This window comes from Lutra lutra, chromosome 1 (assembly GCF_902655055.1).
Source record: "Lutra lutra chromosome 1, mLutLut1.2, whole genome shotgun sequence".
Lineage (NCBI taxonomy): Eukaryota > Metazoa > Chordata > Mammalia > Carnivora > Mustelidae > Lutra > Lutra lutra.
The window spans coordinates 140547575-140567508 of record NC_062278.1 but is presented as its reverse complement, the minus strand read 5'-3'; the positions used below and the strand labels follow the sequence as shown (position 1 = coordinate 140567508).

At 42.5% G+C, this 19934-nt stretch overlaps 1 protein-coding gene across 2 annotated transcripts in view; it reads left to right on the top strand.

Annotated features, from left to right (window-relative positions):
- ZNF385D (zinc finger protein 385D) overlaps positions 1-19934 on the top strand; it is a 917929-nt gene that overhangs the window by 625067 nt on the left and 272928 nt on the right. The window contains exon 1 of one of the 2 annotated variants that reach the window (XM_047737898.1): positions 1223-1574. The exons of the other annotated variant lie outside the window; for it this stretch is intronic. Coding sequence (XP_047593854.1) covers positions 1553-1574 — 22 coding nt within the window. The 5' untranslated portion in view covers positions 1223-1552. Of the gene's footprint in view, positions 1-1222; positions 1575-19934 lie in introns of those variants that run through there. 2 annotated transcript variants of the gene reach the window in all.

Sequence of the window (19934 nt, the reverse complement as noted above, 5' to 3'; positions counted from 1 at the left end):
TGCTATTATGAGCTTCAGTCCAATATTCGGTTCCAATATGCATTAAATCTACCCATAGAGACAGGATTGTGCAAAGAAAGACCACTGGTTATTTTAATATCACAATGTAGAAATATTTGCTATCATGGCTTATAAAAACCTGTATTGAAAGTATATCGACGGCTTCATTCCATAGGCTACAGTTCTTTTGTTATCTTCAGTTCTTAATTTTATAGATTTTTGTGGAAATTTTTAAGTTTCAGTGGTCCAGTGGTTAAGTTGGATCCCAAAGTGATGAGTCCTTAGGAAACTGAACTTGTTTTATGGGTTTATTTTCCATGCTGAGCATTTAAGTATTAATCAGCGCCGCTTTCAGGGATTTCTTTCTAACATCCTTTCCTATGTAAGATAAGGACTGCAATTCATTAGACTACTGGAGGAGCCAGAGGCTTTGCTAAGCTTTGCCTTTCTTGACTGTTCATCTCAAATTTAATGTGAGTTTGTGTGTGCTTGTGCGTGGGCGTGTCTATACTGATGACCAGACCTGAATTATGACACAATCTTGGTTGTCTGGCTAGATTGTCTCTCCTCTTCAGGGGTCAAAGATCATTTCAGCTTCAGTGTTCTCTCTGCTACCTACTATGGGAAGTAGCAAATGTGAACTTGTGAAACCAGGGGGTGACTTTTATCACGTTATTTTTCTTTACATTTCTCTATCAACCTAGCTCAGAAAATACTGAAGAAATAAAAATAACTCCTCAACTACTAGGTTTCTGTGATCTGATCATTTCTGAAGTGAAAACCTCTATTACCCTAGCAATGGTCCCTTGAGTGTTTTATTCCCCTTAGGCATAAACATCACAAACAACAAACCCTCAAGCCCACAGCAAAGAGAATGCAGACACAGGACACCATTCCTTTTCCCACTGCTTTTTTAACTTGGGGTGGTAGGCTAAATTTTGGCGAGGATGATGACATTCACGGGAGGGGGCGGGATAAAATTGTGTCTAATTACACGTTAATGGCAGCGCTCGCCTTAACCACTTCCCCTCCCGCATCGTGCTGAATTTCCCCTGTGTGCTCCCATGTGGATCCGGAGACCCTTCTCTCTTTAAGAGAGCCTCCCGCGCCCCTCACTCCGCCCCCTCCCAGGTCTCTGGGCTCGTCAAAGCTTCCCGAGAGCCATGGTTGGTCCAGGCAGGCAGTCGGAGCACCTCATGGAGCCGCTGCTAACCGGGGGTGGGGTGGGGTGGGGTGGGGGGGTCTGTTTGTAGTACTCTCAGTCCTGATGTCACAGGCGCGGCAAGGACATCGCAAGGAGGAGTCGGATTACAGTAAGGATGGGCAGTGCAGCAGGCAGCCGGAGCGCACGCTCCAGCCGCCGGGGATCGTAGCCCGGGAAAGGCAGCCTGCAAGGCGCTCATCCCGCGGAGGACGCACGCTCAGCGCTCGCAGCTCTCCGCGCCGGGGACATTTCCACCGAATGTAGCATGAAACGGCTCTGCTCTGCGTGTCAGCCTTGGGTGCGAGCTGATGCTGAAGACGCCGCGGTAGGGTTCCAGCTGTCTGATTAATGAGAAACATAATGTATTTTGGTGAGTGTTAACTCTAATGATGTAATTCTGGGGGTGTCCAGCCCTTCGTCAGTGCAGACCAGCCCTTTAAAAAATCTTTAAGCCGCGAGAATATATTACGTTAAACCTACCTTCAGTTGGCAAGTGGAGAACCAAGCTGGTGCAGCCTTCAGGGCTTCCTTTGTGCTACAATTGGGGCTGTTTATTTGTCGTGGATGAGTTTAAGTTGGAAAAGAAAGGAAACTGGTGGGGGTGGATAAACTTTGCCTTGATTTGTCTGCATGAAGTTGGCTTTTTTAGCTAGGTGAAGAAGGAGAAATGGTGCGGCGTGGGAAGTCATGGGCTCACTCAATGGAATGTAAAACTAAGTTCCTGTACTATTGATGCTGTGAAAGCTTGGTCTGTATCAATGTTTCATTAGACGTTCTGGTTTTTCCCTAATTCTGAGCCAAAGAGGGAAAACATTCTTTGGTGTGCCGCGATTGAACAGCTGAGGACGCTTCTCCATACCGTCCCATTTTCCTTCTAGCTAGAACAGCCTAGCCCAAAATGCATTTTATTTTAAATCTTTAGAGGTCTCGAAGCTGTTAAATATTTGTGCAGTTTAGTTGTGTGCTACGGTGGAAAGCTCCCTGAAGATTTTCAGCTGAGCTGCCTGCATTTCCAGAAAACATGTTGAGGCTTAGATCTGGGCTATCACTGGAGCACTGTAAGCGGGCTGGGAGCTTGTGTTCGCACTGTAACGCTGTAACTTACTGCTGAGAGAGAAGGCTCAGCCCCTTCACCAAATAAGCAGCCAAGGATTGGGACTGAATCCCCCACCCTCCTCCCTGAAGTTATGCTTTCCTTCTGTAAGTTCCATCCCGCGTCATCATCCGAGGGCATCTATCTGATATTAAAAGGTTTGTGAGAACAGCTGGAAAGGGGCCAGGGAAGAATTCCAAGATGCAAATGCTCTGGGTCATTTCTTGGTTTGCTTTAAATCTGAGATCGAGAGTCGTCTTTCAGATTAAAGAGGTGCTTGGGTAAACTTGTGTTGGGGGAGTATTCGTTTCCTGGCTGTTTATTTGTGTTTATTATTTGCTTTTGTTTTCTTGAGACTTTGAATTATTTGTGAAAGTATGGAAGGAACACAAGTTGGGAAAGCTGAATGTCTTTAGCTGTCCTGATAGCAGTTTTGATTTCCCTATCATGTGTGTCGTATTAGAAAAGAAGTCTTAAAAATAACTAAAGTTGATTTGGAAGAAACAATCCTCATTTCATAGCCAAATTTAAGCCGAATCCAGAGTTGAACAACACCTCTTTCCAGGCGTAGTGATGGAGGTGGTAACCTTGTTTATTGGCAACCGATAAAACACCAAGTTGTTTTTCGTGAATATATTTTTGGTAAATGGGAAATCTTGTAAAGGAATATGACTTTCGCACAAAATAAAATTTTGGCATCTGTAATGATACTGAGGGATAGGAAGTAGATTATAATTTTAGTTAAAGTTTTCAGCCTCTTGCAACAATTCCTTATGTGATTGTGTTGAGGAAGGAAGGTTGGCCAGAGTAGTGGCATAGTCCAAAAGTACTGGTCAGTAGCCATCCATGCTGTCCTGGATTATCATGTGGCTGTTGGAGAAATGTTCACTGGGCTAGCTCATGTTAACTGTAGGCTAGTCCAGCTGTCTTGTAAAGCAGAGTGATTCACAGGGCAATTAGTTTCACTGTGTAATGCAAGTTTTTAATAGTACCAATTGAAATGTGATGTCCTACTTCAGATGAAACCGTACTCTTTTAAAGGCAAAGCTAAAGTTGCCTCTGTGTCATGAACAGGGTTCAGTCTCACCATAATTCCAGCATGAGATACGTTTTTCTATTCCTGGAGGAAATCGTGGATATTCAGGAATGTCGTTTATTTCAGGTTATGCTATGCAGCCCTTCGCTCAAGCTGTTAGACATTCAGAACTCCGAGAGCCCACCTGTCTCTAATAAAATGCATGGTGTAAGAGCTAGGGCAAGAAGAATTGAGCAAAACAACCCAGGCATTTTCAAGATTCAGTAGCATGCTAATGTTTGCAAATCCCTAAGACGACGTGTATATACATATGTTTGTGTGTGTGTGTGTGTGTGTGTGTGTGTATTTCCAAAACTTTAGCTATTTCAGGTAGTTTTTTGAAAACAACACTTTCACTTTTTAGTTTGGTTGCCCATGACTTTCTTCTTCATTCTTGAACTGAGTCAGGGAGAACATGGACAAAGAGCAAGCGGGGCTGCATTCCTGGGCTTTTCTGGTGGTTTGTGGGAGTGGAGTTGAGGCGGCAGAAGACTTATTTGCTTCCCCAGCAGGGAGTGATGAGGAGTACAGTGATGCTGTAAAGCCAGGTAAACTGATATGTAGGCAGGATACTTACCGCCCTTATAAATAATCTAATTTGTCAGTGTTGCTCAATACCCCCCTTCAAATATAACTGAAGCATCATTGCCTGAACAGGCTGGCCCAGCCTGCCTGCTTTTCTGTATGTCTCTCTCACCTTAGGGACTGGACAACTGGACCCCGTCCTTGCTCAGTTGGAGTCAGTTTCCTGTGTGTGCAAGTGGGTGGAATAAGTAATATTTCCAGTTCTCAAGAATAGCTCGTTTTGAGTGTGCTCTCAGACTTACAAGACTAATGGACCCTTTTAATGACTTAAGCCTCACTCTTATCTCCTATTGAAATTTTAGTGCAGTGTTTTCAATAATTGTTCATTTGCACTTACTGTGCAGTGATTTAAGAGTTTGCTGTTCAGTCACCGTGGATACTTTTGTTACTTATGCTATCGATCTTGCATTCATTACTTGGAGTTAAAAATAAGGTTCACAGAGGAGAGAGAGGAGCAAGGAAAATCCCAGTCAGCAACCTGATTGGGGATTTACAATAAAAGCAAGGAAAAAGAATAAATACGTATGAAATTCCCTCTCCACCCCCATAAATATTTTACATAGTTAAAAATTACATGTGCCAAGGATGAATAACCATTAATAATTAATCCAGAAATAAAAGCAAGGCAGCTGGGAGGCTTCTCCTCAGATTAAGGAAGAGAGGCTGTGGGTGGTTGTCACTACAACAGACCTGAGCTGCTGGGCTACAGTTTGGTTAAGAGGAGTGTGCTGGTATGAAGGGCATGTTCTTTGCTTGAGTGCATCCCGGCTATTTGTCAGAGCCTGGCAGAAGGTTGTAACCATGTACTCTCTCCAGCTCTAAGCGCCGTATGTCTGAATCATCTCCCCCCCCTCCATCTGGCCCACCACATTTCTCCACTGCTGGAGTGGTGAGTTGTTGCCAGTGGTCAAGTCAACCTCAAACATTGTCCATCCGTTGGCCAGAGAGGGGCCGTGTCTTGATCCCTTGCCATCAGGAGAGAAAACAGGAGGCTGATTGCACTGAGGAGATTCTGTGTGACTGAAATTAAAGATGTTTTCAGGCCCGAGTCCACTAGCTGGAGACTCTGGGGAGCTTACAGCCAATCAGAGGCCGGGGCTTGCTCCATGAGAATAATCTGGAAAAAGGAAATGATACACCTTCAACAAATGAACAGAACGGAGAGACAAATAATAGAGGCCACTCTAAATGCTACTGTTAACAGTGTACTAAATAAACCCTGAGAAAGGGGAAAACTCAATCTAGAAAGTGTGAGAGGGCCATTCAAGTTCAGCTTACTGTTTCTTGTGGATCAGCTGTCTTCCTTAAAATGCCTGCAAAAAATAGAAAAAATACTCCGCGGTATGCCGATCATAACAAGAAATACTTAATTGAGGAAACTTGTAATACAACAGCTAGAAAAAAATCTGGTAGGAAAATTCTAGCCCAGAAACCTATTCCCCAGCCTCTAATAGATACGTTCGTACATTGTCGTAAGAAGGACTTTTGTTTTTCCCCTGGGATGCTGAGAACATTCTCACGTCAGCATTTACACTTTTGGTTGTGGCTGGACCATCAAGTTTCACCTCTGAAGCAGTCTGTTAGGAAAACAGTTAAGTGGCAAGGTTATGGGGAAGGAAATGAGCAGAAAACAGCAGGCAGCAGAGTAAAACATTCCTCTTTTTTTGTGTGTTTTCAGTGGAAACATTTAACTCATCCTAATTAGTTTGTACTGAGTGATCTGTTATGGGGAATTGGGTCCACTAGAGTCTCTTAATGATCTGGAGGTGTTTCTATCTTCCTGAGGCTGACAGGAGGACAGAATAATCGGGAAGGAACTTGCTAGTGCAGATTACCCCTTTTTTTTTTTTTTAAGAGTTTATTTATTTGACAGAGAGAGAGAGAGATCACAAGTAGGCAGAGAGGCAGGCAGAGAGAGGAGGAAGCAGGCTCAGTGCTGAGCAGAGAGCCCGATGCGGGGCTCGATCCCAGGACCCTGAGATCATGACCTGAGCCGAAGGCAGAGGCCCAACCCACCGAGCCACCCAGGCGCCCCAACAGATTACCCTTTTTATTTTTTATTTTTTTTATTTTTTAAAGACTTTATTTATTTATTTGACAGAGAGATCACAAGCAGGCAGAGAGGCAGGCAGAGAGAGAGGAGGAAGCAGGCTCCCTGCCGAGCAGAGATCCCGATGCGGGGCTCGATCCCAGGACTCTGAGATCATGACCTGAGCCGAAGGCAGCGGCTTAACCCACTGAGCCACCCAGGCGCCCCCAGATTACCCTTTTTAAAGCTTGAAGTCATTACCATTATGTTTTATTACAAATGAATCTAAATGACATGCAATAAATTACTACATAACAGGGATGGAGAATGTGACAGGTGAATCCTGTCAGAAGGGATCACGTGCAGGAACCAGCAATCGAAGAGAACTTGCAAAACCATAAAGGTTTCTTTCTCAAGGCAAGCTCTCTTTTAAATTTATGTGAAGCTCTTATTTTAAGGAAACGAATGCCAGATTTGATCAATATGCCAGTAGCATGGAATCCTTATTATGCTCTTAAATTTTGAGCAAAAAAAAATATTTTTAAGGACCTTATTAGTTGCTGTAATTATATGGAAATGAGATGGGTTTATTTAAGGGATATGTTCCAAAATTCATGAGATAATGACGATTTGCAAAGTTACCATTTTGTGGGTGGCATAATTGTTCCAAAAAACAAATGAAAAATTTAAATTAGTGGTTTCTGACTTTCATTCCAGAAGATTTGGTCACAGCTGCTTTTGACTGAAACCTCCCCTGATAAGGCAAGATGTGTTGGCGTGTGTGTGTGTGTGTGTGTGTGTGTGTGTGTGTGTGTGTGCACCCGCTTCATATTGGATCATCAAATAGTGCCTTTTTATGTATATATCTGAATTTCATTGCTCATTCACATCTTGTATGTGTTCCTGAATCTTTGCACATCATTTAAAAGGTAAAACATTGGTTTAACAAGATGGATATTTAACTGTTTTTTTTAAGCACAGCTGGCTTCAAGTTTAACAATCATTATATACATTAGAGGTTTTAAAAAATCAAGTCATAAGGTTAATTTTCAAGCCTTTTTCTGCTTAAGAAAGAGCAATGCTTGTGCAAGCAGAAACCTATCTCTACTTTGACCTTGAGAAAGAGATGTTTCCATTTGTATTACACTATGAAAAACATGTCAAAAAAAAAAAAGGTCATAGCTGCTGCCCCCCCCTTTAAAGAAGCCATTACATATCATTTCCCACAAAGATTAGTTTTGCAACAGAATTTCACACATGATTGGTGGCATTAAGAGAAAATACAGCCTAAGAGGTGGCTAGAAATATCAAAGCTTAAAGTGGTTGAGATCATGCTTGAACCAAATTACTAGGGTTGAAAATAGGAAGACGCTTTGCTCTGTCGCAGCGTTAAAATCATTATGAAGCAGCTGGAAGTCGGGCTTCCTTGCGTGTGAGCTTTCAGGTTTACACAGCTTTTAAAATGTAAGGTATTTCCAGGAAACCCTCTTGACTCCAAAACTTGACATACACGTGAACCACCACTGGAGCATTGGATGGGATGCACTGAGCCCCTTCTCCTTATCAGCGTTTCCATCTTCTCTTTTTTCCTACCCTTGCAGTATCACATTTCTGTAAGTAAGGAGGAAAGAGCGAAGTCACCTGGCCAAGGTCAGAAGGGAGACAGCAGTGGCAGGATTGGTGCTCTGAGCAAATGCTGTCTGCCCCAAAGCATCACTGTACCTGGTGGGAGATGAGGGCTGTGGGGTGGGGATGGGGCGGGTGGGCTGAGCGTTCTTGTTCCGGGATGAATGCTGTTGAATTTGTATCCTCAACATCCCATTTATCTGAGTGCCAGGTGTGTAGGCACTTCCAAATAGGTGTTGATGGTGCACCGGAATGGGCTGGAGAATTAGGGAGGACGGCTGTCCACTTCCTCAGCAGGTCCTTTAAGGCTGATGTTCCCAGCCATGTATATGTGTGTTGGCAAGAGAAACACTCTCTTTGGCCCTGAAAACATTTTAGCTGCCCCCCCCCCCCTTTTAAACCTTTAAAAGTAAGGACTAGTCCTTAGAAATTCGATCTTAAAACACATGTAAGGAATTCTACAGTCTCTTTTCTGTTTGCATTTACGTCTTCACAGGACTCTGCAGTGTAAAGAGGAACAGATCTGTAAACTTGTAAGACCAATGGACAAAAATGTCTGAAGAATACCCAATTAAAATCAATATAGAAGGCAGTAGAATTGCAGTTTTTATCCATTCACTTGATCACAGCTTCAGCTTTCAGCTTTACTTGGCTTCAGTGAGTTTGCCCCCCCACCCCACCCCGGTGTGGACATGCTCTTGCCAAAAGGCTGGGGGAGACAGGACAGTCTGCTCTGTGCAAATAGCCAGACGTGCCCAGGAGGGCCACCAGTTTCGAAGATGGTTGTTCCTGAAAGCTGAAGAAAACGGAGATAATTTTGACTACTGTATGCAAGGCTTTTGTAAAATTGTTCTTCACACTTACCTTTTTCATATTCATGCGTTTTGCTGATGAAGGAAAGTGCCTGTGGCAGATTGCTCTGAGGATAAGAATGCCATAATGAATGTAAACGCACTTGGATAAACACGGTCCTTTACACTTGTATGGCAATTGGTATTTTTCGAAATGCATCAACATTATGCTTTTTTTAATCCTTCAAATGACCCATTGCAGGAGGTAGATAAAATATAATTATTTCTATTTTGAGATGAGGAATTTGAGCCTCTGACGACTGAAGCAACATTGTCAAGGTCGCACGGCTAGTAAACCTTAAGGCCAGGACTCCAGTTTGGTTCTTCTGTGGCTTACTTCAGTGCTCTTTACACCTGACAGAAGAGTAGAGGGGGATATAGACGTATTTTTTGAGAGGGAGATTATTTGTAACAACAATGCTAGAAAAAATACTCCAGCTGGTAGATAAAGAAATGAATACAGATGATTGGGAAATAAGCCGTTATGTTTGTGTTTTGACTGGGTGGAATCACAGTAACAGAGGTCTGAATGTAATTCATACTTTTACTTATTCTGCCTTATTTTTATGTCAATTAATAATTAAAAAAACCTACAAGTAGAATATTAGAATACTAATCGGCCTCAGGCAGGACCCGGCTTTCTCCACTGCCTCTTGTTTTTCCAAGGCAGTGTTAGGTATTAAGGCTTGTATTAATTATAGGCTATATATTCCTGCTGTGTCACTCCTTGACTCAAGGCTTGCAAAAAAGAAAAAATCCAGGTCATTTGTTCTACAAACTCTTTGATATTTACAGTGACGTCGTCTCCAGTATTTGTTCAAGATGGAGTCAGCCTGTTCTTTATTCCATGACTGAGAAAAGAGGGAAAAATGGCCTACGTTAGAATTTATCCGTTCCACTTACTGGCTCTATATCCTTGGGCAAGTCACCTCACATTTTTGATATCCAGACTTGTGTAAAAGGAGAATAATGGTAATATGTTTCCCACAGTTCTATTTTGAGGACTAAAATATACAAGGCATATAAAAGTGCCAAGCCCCAGGAAGTACATGGTAAGCCGCCAGTAAAATCTGATTCTTCCTTACTTTTTCCCTCTATATTCAGCCTAATATACAAATGTATAAAAATTTAAAAAATCAGAAAACAGGAACCATGCTAACTGAAAACAGGTCAAATCAGAAAACATGAACCATGCTGATTCACAAAGGACTTAATGCAGATAATGTTAGATGGGTGATAGAACTGCTGAGAAGCTACCTGGGGGCTAGGTGAGTCAACCCAGAGATCAGCAATAGCAAGGAACTGGTAGTTGTAAGATGGAAAGACGAGAAACGTGGGCCTGAAGGCCAGGCCCCAAGGGTCTCCTGGTGGGAGCTGGAATCATGGCAGACCTAAGACATAAAAGCATGGAAGGATTCAGCCTTAGGCATGAAGAGAGACAGAGACATCCTCTCCCTGGCTTCTCCCTTCCACCCTAGTGATCTGCCTTTGCCTCTCACTGGTAGAAGGGAGCCAGAGGTCAACTGACAGGGCAGCTTGGGCAGTGTATCCTGCAGATGTCAGCACCTGGACGGTCCAGGAGAAGGTCAGGAAATTTGCTCAGGGCAAATTGGCCTAGAACCTGGAGGGAGATCTTAACACCTGATATGAGTAGTGCTTTAAATGAGATAGTGTCTCTGCACAAACATCTCAATTATCAGCAAGAGGTTTGCTTGGGAGAGAGTCTGGTTCCGCAGCCCCTCGCCAGTCCTCCGGGTTATCTACTTTGTCAGTTTCTGGTACCGTGACGTTGGATAAATTGGTGAATCCGTCTCTGCGTCAACTTTTTCATTTGTACAGTGGGTTAAAGAGTCTGTTTGACAGCGAGGTTGAATGAGTTGCTGAATGCAAGCTTCACAATATGCAAAGCACCATGTGAATGGGCCTTGTTATGAGGATGTAAAAAAATCGAGTGAATTAGAAAGCGAAGAGGGAGCTTGAAAAAAAATAACAACTTGGAAATATATGTTCAGCTATACAGTTTAGCATCCCAGCAGGGATTTCTGAGTGCACTGAGAAAGGAAACATTTGGGTACATCCTCACATAGCCTCTTGTATGGTGAGGTCAGATGTACCTGTGAGGCCATGTCTAATCTGTTCTTTGTGATTATTTTATAACAGAGGGGAATTGCAGGAGCAAAGGCAGGGGAAAGAAAGTGAGCTGGGCAGGAAACCCTCTGTAACGATTCTGTGCCCCATATTCCTTCCTGTCCAAGGCTGTAACGGGAATACGCACATTGAAAGCCGAGGGAGTTTATTAATAGTTGCTTGGGAAGGGAAGAGGGATTTGATATCGATTTTACCTATCCTTCCATGTGTTGCTGGACTTTTAAAGACTGATTTCTTTGGCTGACTGGCCCTGCTATTTAAAAAAAAAAAAAAAAAATTGAGGCAAAACATTCTGCCCTTCCTGGAGTTATTAGCATCTCTCTCAAAGCCTTCTTGTAAAGCCCTGTGACAGTTCATAACTTATGGTGCCTTGTTTAGAAGCAACGCCAGGTAACTGCTCGGAGCATCGCCCTTGCCCGGCACGATGTGGAAGGCACACGATTGCCACCGGGTGTCTCAATTAGCTGCTCCAAGGGATGGTGGGATATACCTTAGAGGGCTGTGGAGATCCTTAGGAGAACTGTCCTAAGGTTATCGGTTAAAATGTGCTTTAGAAGGGCGCCTGGGTGGCTCAGTGGGTTAAAGCCTCTGCCTTCGGCTCAGGTCATGATCCCAGCGTCCTGCGATGGAGCCCCACATGGGCTCTCTGCTCAGCGGGGGGCCTGCTTCCCCGCTCTCTCTCTCTGCCTGCCTCTCTACCTACTTGTGATCTCTGTCTGTCAAATAAATAAATAAAATCTTTGAAAAAACAATCCTTCCCTTAAAAAAAAAAAAATGCTTTAGAGGGCAGCTTGTTTAAAAAAAAAAAAAAAGCTTTTTTTTTTTTTTTTTTTTTTTCCTTTAAAACAAATGCTTAAGATCTTAAACATGAACCTTCTGGTCAATTACTCCTTTTTTTTTTTTTTTTTAAGCACTGTGGCTCGGTTTTCCCTAACTTTAAAATGCTTAATAACTTAATAAGTTAATGAGAAAGTTATAGTGAGAAGCCGCAGGTATGGGCTTTATGGACCGCTTGGTTTCCTGAGAGGGTTTCCCAAACCCTGTTTGTGGAGAGCAGGCCTGGTGCTGACAGGCGATGTGGAGCCACTGACTGAGAGGGGGTTTAACAGCCTCAGGGCCGGCTTTGTGCCAGCGGCTGGCGTGAGTCAATTCATTGCACCTCACCACCCTCCTTAAGAGATGATCAGTGGATCTAAATCCTGGCTGCTCAGTGGAATTCCCGGGGGAGCTCTCAGTAGCTGCTTTGTCAAGGCCCCACTGCCATCCGATCAGATGAGATCTCCTTCTCTGCGCGTGGAGCCCAGGCATCTGCGTTTTCTTTCAACACCTGCCTCCGTGGATTTTGAAGGGCAATCAGGACTGAAAACCACTGGGATGGGTCATTTTAACCAGAGCTCATCCTGCACCCTGGGAGTCCCCAGCTTGCCCAGGTCAGCCGGGCAGCCCGGTCAGGAATCCAGCCGAAGACGTCCCCTGGAGCCCAAAGCCCGTGTTCTTTCTCCCTCAACACACGGACTCCACTTCGGGAAATCAGCCCATGGTGTAAGTCCTGGCCCCATGACAACCTTCTTGGGCTGCCCTGTTGCCTCTGGAGCGGAAGTCCCTAAGAGATGGGCTCCCTCCTTTCTATTTGGGGATCTTTATAGAGCTGCCACCCAAATGAGGTTCGTGCTAGTCGATTCAGAATCACGGTGGTATGGTTCTGGAAAGGATTTTAGAACTGTACTTGTCGGGGGCGCCTGGGTGGCTCAGTGGGTTAAGCCTCTGCCTTCGGCTCAGGTAATGGTCCCAGGGTCCTGGGATCGAGCCCCACATGGGGCCCTCTGCTCAGCGGGGAGCCTGCTTCCTCCTCTCTCTCTGCCTGCCTCTCTGCCTACTTGTGATTTCTGTCTGTCGGGTAAATAAATAAAATCTTAAAAAAAAAAAAAGAACAGTACTTGTCGAAACTCGATGTTCATACATATCACCTGAGGATGGTAGTACAGGGCAGCTCTTGATTCAGTAGGTGTGGGTGTGGCCTAGGAGTCCTTTCTAGTAAGTCCCCAGGTGCTCTCGGTGCTGCTGGGCTGCTGACCACACTCTAAACAGTAAGGTGTTAGAGATTATTTGTCTGAGCTACAGCTTTCTGCACATACGGGGATTCACCTCTAAGACTCTAACCTAAACCTCCCTATTTCTATCAGGGGACCAAGCATCCTGCTTTGCCTGGTTTCCGGAATGTGGGCTTTCAGGGCTAACACTGAGAAAGTCTCAAGCTGATGACGGTGGTGAATCGGCCACTCTAGTTCCAACAGATCCAGCTTGAGTTCTAGGAGCTCAAGACTGAGTTCCTCATGGAGAACTTGGGCAAGTAACTCTATCCCTTTGAGCCTCAGTTTCCCTGTCTGTGAAGCGGGAATGCTAAATGATAAACTGCCTAGAATAACTATAGGTATTAAATTAGGTGGTGAATAGAAAGCACTGGTTCAGTCTCACTAAATGCTGGCTGTGCCGATTGCCCCGAATTCATAGACGTGAGCCCGCACTCCCTTCATTACTGAAAAGAAATACCCCAAAGGTCAAGGGTCGGTACTCACAGATCATCTGTATTCCACCATCTCTGTGCAGAGAAGACAAGTTGTAAACCACCTCCTGCCCCGAGAGGTGACTGGCAAGCCGGGGTGAAGGCGTTCGTGCTCAGTGTATAGTTTCCCTACGCTGAATATCAATAGGAATGCTTTTTGTTTGCTGTTTAGGGAAAGAAAGACCTGGCTAAGGCTTGGCCACCTTGGGACATTTTGAACTGGCCCCTGGTGTTCCTGTCGACCTTGTTCATCCATTAGTGTTTCTCTGAGCTCTATAACAGCTTATGAGGGCAGCGGCAGCTAATGACTGTGCCTTCCATCTCCTGACCTGTCATTGTGTTAACAATCAATATCCTTAAAACAACACACACACACACAGAGAGAGAGAGAGAGAGAGAGAGATAAGGCAGCACCTACCTTGCAGCTTCTACTAAAAACGCCCATGGAGAGGAAAAGAGAAAGACTTTTAACTCCTACGCTTCTTAGCCCAAAGCCTGACACACGGCCAGCGGCTCCGTCAGTGTTTGTTGAGTGCAGTGCCAAATCTGTAGGCATCCCTCTTTCATGCACGTGAATTTCTAATAGAGACCTGAGGTTGCACTTCCCCGTGTTCAGTTGGCTGGTGTTGAGTGATTGAGGCTGGCTTTGCCAGTCCTTACCTAGGAAGGCTGATTCCCTTACCTCCTGTCAAATGCCATCAGCTTATCAGAGCACTTAGTCTGCCAAATATGTGACTGTTATAGGTGAAGCAGGGTGCACTTGTGTTTTTCTGTTACGACTAGTGAGTAGGACTGCTAGGAGCAGCAAATCACTCCACAGCAGGGTTACCAGGCCGGAGCTGCTGCCAACTAGCATTTTAGACCAGAAAGCAAACGTACAACAAAGCGGAAGCTATTCTTGCTTTTCTCGAGCGCGACGTGCAATTGCAGAAAAGGCCCAACGCCATCTTTCTTTCCCTTACATCCATTTTAAAGGCAAAATTGGGAGATTTTTGTCTCTGGTGCCAGCGCCGCTTGCTGTAGTCAGAGCCTAATGCCATTCTAAAAGGGCATTAAACATGCAGAATCGAAGTCTGCGTCTCATAGACAAAAAAATAGAGGCCCAGTGATTAGTGAATGCTTGTGTCTGGCTAGGAATAAGACTCACACTAAAAATTAAACCCCATATCTTTATCTAGTGGTGTGAATTTGGATGAATTGTCCTGGGCCTCAGCTTCTAGATCATTAAATTGGATAATGACAAGTCACCTTATTTCACCAGGCAGCACTGTACCTACTAAAAATAGTTGAGGTTTTTTGAATGCTTAGTCCCTGCCATCCCCTCAGCTCTGTTCTAAGTATATCCCCTCAGCTCTTCCTCAGAACATCCCTGTGATGGAGGAATGATCAGTATGCCTATTTTACAGATGAGGAAATGCAGTTACAGAGAGGTCGAGTAATGGGAGTACAGTAAGGGGCTGAGCTGAGGCATACCTAAGATACCTGGCTCCCCAGCACAGGGCTCCTCCACCAGCCTGTTCCATGTGACCTTGAGTATATCTCAGCCTCTGAAAACCAGAGCCCAGGAGCATATTCTCATTATTCAGATCCAGCAGCAGGTTTCTGAAGCAGGCAAACAAACTAACAAGCAAACCAACCAAAAAGCAAAACTCCTCTTCGTTTGCATGCCAAAAGCCACCTGGTGGTGGGGCTGAGGCCCAGAACAAGGTTCCAGTTTGCTTCCGGAAAGACTGTCCCTCCAAGGGCAGGTGACAGGAAATCTTGTTCATAGGCCACGTTGTACCAATCCCAGTAATGCCTCAAAATCAAGCTTGCAAATCATCTCATCACAAGGACAGCTGGCTTCTGTGTGCCAGGAGAAGTGCGGTGGCCTTCCCCTGTGCATGTGTGTACCCCTTCCAGGGAAAGCACTTTCCTTTCTCAGTGACTTCTTCCTGGGCACATCACCCATGATAATTTCTTATCAGATAATCATCTGAGCTTATTTTAGTTCCATGGAGCAACAGGAAAGTGAAGGAGACAACTGTCTCTATACCCGGAAGAGATTATTTGCTCTTCTTTTGGAAAAAGCAATACATATATAATTTTTAAAATCAAATATTATAAAAGGGTAAATAGTGAAAATGAAATCTTCCTCCTTTACTCTTGTGCGCTTTCTTATATTTGAGAGTCTACATTCTGTGGAACACAGGGAAAGGAGGGTAGGAGAAATAGTTGAACGTGGTCAAGAGGTACAAACTTCGAGGTATAAGATAAATAAGTCCTGGGGACGTAGTGTACAGCATGGTGAGCATGGTTAATATTGTATTGTATATTTGAGAGGTGCTAAGAGAGTAGATCTTAAAAGTTCTCATCAAAACAAAAGAATATCATTGAAACCATGTGAGGTGAGGTTGACTAAACTTATTGTGCTCATTTCTCAATATATACATATATTAGATCAGTATGTTGCATACATTAAACTTATATACTATTGCATGTCAATTATATCTCAAAGCTGGAAAAAAGATAAATTAGATGGGAGAGTATATGTATATACTCCTCTCTTGTTTTTACATGGAATGGAAACCTACCACGAACCCTGTTTTTCATATTGTTTTATTTAGCATAGTTGATGTTTCTCATTCTCTTTATTTTATAGCTACATAGTATTCTAATGCAGGAACATATTGTGATTTATTTTACTGGTCCTTTTGTAAGAGAAATCACTTCTTTCCATTCTTTTACTGATAAAAACAATGAATATCATTGTGCATACATAATTCTTTGTGTGCATGAACACACATATCTATATGGTAAATTCTTTAAAGTGGAATTTATGGGGCAAGGCATATTAAATTATCATGGGTATTGCCAAAGTGCCCCATGGAAATTTTTTCCTGATTGATTTCTACATATATTCCTATCATTAAAGAGTAGAAAAACTTTCAAAGTGGTAAACTGTTTATGTGAACGTTGCCTTGCAGACTTCTCAAATGTGGGTTCTCAGACTGAAACAAAATGAAATGGCTTTCTGCTTTTTTTGTCCTTGCTCCTCCCTCCCCAGTCTATCTCTCCGTTTCATTTCCATTGTGCTGATTCCATATGGATATTAGTTTCAATTTCCAAAAAAGGAATGGTGCCTTAAAGCAAAGATGCCTTATCCTTTAAGAATGGGGCCGTATAGAACAGGAGGTTTGCACCTTGTAAAGAAAATTGTAAAGAAAATTGTAGGGGCGCCTGGGTGGCTCAGTGGGTTAAGCCGCTGCCTTCGGCTCAGGTCATGATCCCAGGGTCCTGGGATCGAGCCCCGCATCGAGCCCCGCATCGAGCCCCGCATCGGGCTGTCTGCACAGCAGGGAGCCTGCTTCCCTTCCTCTCTCTCTGCGTGCCTCTCTGCCTACTTGTGATCTCTCTGTCAAATAAATAAATAAAATCTTCAATTAAAAAAAAAAAAGAAAATTGTACCCTCTGCCTCAAAGTTAGAAGGTTGGTCCTTGAGAGATCTCTACATCAACTTAGATCTTAAGCCAAATATGTTTGGAAGTTTAATTTTCTTTAGAGTCAGTGGGCATTAAAAGGTAAAGGCCCATTGCATAATTTTGTATTTCAGGGTTTTTTTCTTCTATTCCTAACTCTGTGTTCTTCTTTGACTTTTGCAATGTCTCTATTTGAATATACTAAGCTTAGAAGTAATCTGGAATGTCTATAGCATGTTTCTATGGTAAAAATGCCACATTTATTAATAACAAAAACATAGGGTGCCTGGGTGGCTCAGTAGGTTGAGCATCTGCCGTTGGCTCAGGTCGAGATCCCAGGGTCATGGCACTGAGCCCTGTGTCAGGCTCCCTGGTCAGAGGGGAGTATGCTTTTCTCTCTCCCTTTGCCTCTCCCCCTGACTTGTGCGCGCTCTCTCTCTCTCAAATAATTAAATTTTAAAAATCTTAAAAAAAAATTACACAAAAACTCCAAAAACAAACAAACAAACAAAAAACAAAAAAACACAAAGACTCTAAATAGTGATGATGGCTACCTTTTATTGAGGTCTTGATTCTTTACAAACTTTGACTAACTCTCTAAAGTAATGATTTTTTTGTTTATTTTAATAATGATATTGTTTAAATGAACTAGATGTCATTCTCTCTGGTTTACAAAAGAAGAAATGCATGCTTAAAGGTTAAGTTTCTTGTCCCAAGTATATTGAAAATGGCAGGCACGGGTTTCAAACCCGAGACCATCTAACTGGACATCTGGTATGTCAAAATGTTGACACCACCCTTTGGTATTTTCTGTCTAACACTCTACTCTTTGGCCACTTCTGTGGTTTCTTGCTATAAAGGGACATTTATGTAAAGTGGAGGTCCTCGGTTTCCTGGTCCTTGCTATGGAAGAGTAGCAATCCCTGCTAGTATGTAGACAATTTTAAGAGCTTTATCTGCAGTATGGGGACCTGAGGAAGGAGGGGGACCAATCTTCTTTTCTCTCTTATCTTGGAAGACAGAAGGGAGGGGATGCTCATTGTCTCATTTTTTTTTTCCTTCACTACAAATCTAGGAGATGAGTATTATTATTCTCATTCTATGGATGAGGAAACTGACATTCAGTTACTTCCCCACTGTTACAGAGACAGTGTGCAAGTCTACAGTTGAATCCAGGCTCACAGGCTTTCTATTCCTTCTCTCTGCCTCCTGGACTCCAGGCTCCAGTCTGCCATCGTGTGCTTTAAGTTTGAACGTGTGTGGGTCTGTGTACTTCTTAGGGTCCAGATGAATTCAGAGATTCCTCCCAGTCCTAAAATTCCTGGATCCTACACTAGCTTTGGGGATAAAGAGGTAGTACTCCTTGGAGGAATAAATCACTGTAGCTCACACAAGTTCCAAACACATGAGCAAGTGTCCCTCATTCTATCCCTCACTGTCTGCAGAACACATTATTTATCTTTTGTGTGAACTGTCATAATCGTCCCTAATGGGTTTCCTGACTTGATTCTTTTATGCTTCCAATTCAGCCAACATTTTCCTATCCCCAGGCATAGCTATAGACATGATACCCCCTAACACACACGTACTTAAATGCCTCCAGTGATTCTTATTTCCTGATACAGAGCTTCCAAACTGCTTATCTAGGTAGTCAGTACAGTCCAGGCTTTGGACCCTAAAAATTTACCTTGCAGTTTCATTTTTATACAACTACCCTTATCTCATCCATTCTTTTTTTTTTTAATTATTTTTATTAGTATATAATATATTATTTGCCCCAGGGGTACAAGTATGTGAATCGTCAGGCTTACACGCTTCACAGCACTCACCATATCACATACCCTCCCCAATGTCCATAACTCAACCACCCTCTCCCTCCCTCCCTCCCCCCAGCAACCCTCAGTCTGTTTTGTAAGATTAAGAGTTCCTTATGCTAAAACCTGTTTCTTAACCCTTTTGAGACGCTGTCTCACATTGTCTTTCTGACCTGATACATAGGTTTTTGTCTCTGTGTCTCTAAAATTCTAACCATTGATTATCTTCTTCACTCTTACTCTTTTCTATCCTTTAAATATTTTATATAGAAACATAATCTTATGAATTCTTCAAGAAGGTCCACTGCAAGTGTACCTCCTTTAGGAAGACTATCTAATTCTTTATAAAAGGCGTAAACACCCTCTCAGAATTTCCATGTCTGGTATTTCCAGAACCTATCTGAACAATAGCCTGGAGTGCTTGAATATTCTGATTCCTATTCCCCTCTCTAGATTTACCGAATCAGAATCTCCAGGGATAGAGCCCAAGAATCAGGATTGTCAAAAACTACCACCAAATTTAATATCTCAAGATTGTTGGCTCTCCATAAATAAACCTATAAAGGCAATGCAGTTGCACTTAAAATACTAACAGGATTTAAATGTGAACTAGAAAAAATTATGTCACAATTTATCTGAAAGAAAAAACATAAGGAAACACTCCACTCCAGGAAATTATGAACAAAGATTGGTCTGACAGGGGAGACTTACCCTAAATTATATAATAAAACCATAATAATTAAATTATTTGGTCCTGAATAATAGGTAATAAAAAACAGATTAGAATATCTAGAAGTCAACCTCAATACTTAGTATATGGGGACATAGGCTATGATAAAAATGACATTTCAATTCATTGTTAGAAACAGTAACTATTAAATAAATGGTTTGGGTACAACTGAATGAACATTTAGACAAATAAATAAAGTGGATTCCTATTCCACTTCTTACACCAAGATAAATTATAGATTGAACAAAGATTCAAACATAAACACTGATGCCATAAATTTATAGAAAGAAGCCTGAGTGAATAAATTTATACTCTTGCACTAGAAAATGTTTTTGTAATCAGGACCTGCACCCAAAACTATAACATGGAGGAACAATAGAACTCTAGTTACATAAAATTAATAGCTTGTGTTTGAGAAAAATTATTCAAACACTGAGTAAAAAAAATGACAAAATTTATTTAAATACCAATATCAGGTAAATGGCTATTTTTTTAATTAATGAAGAGCTTGTATAAGACTCAATTAAAAAAAGACAAACAACCCAGAAGAAGAATGAATATGAACAAACATATTACAAGAAATTTATATTGCTTGTGAAAATATAAAACTATATTCAATTTCACTCATAATTAACAAAATATACATGGAAATAAGGGATATTATGTATAGTTCTTCACTTAGCAGATTGGTAAATATTTAAAAGTTGGGCAAATTTTTAAGAATCGGGTGTGGAAGAAACCAATCTTATACACAGTCA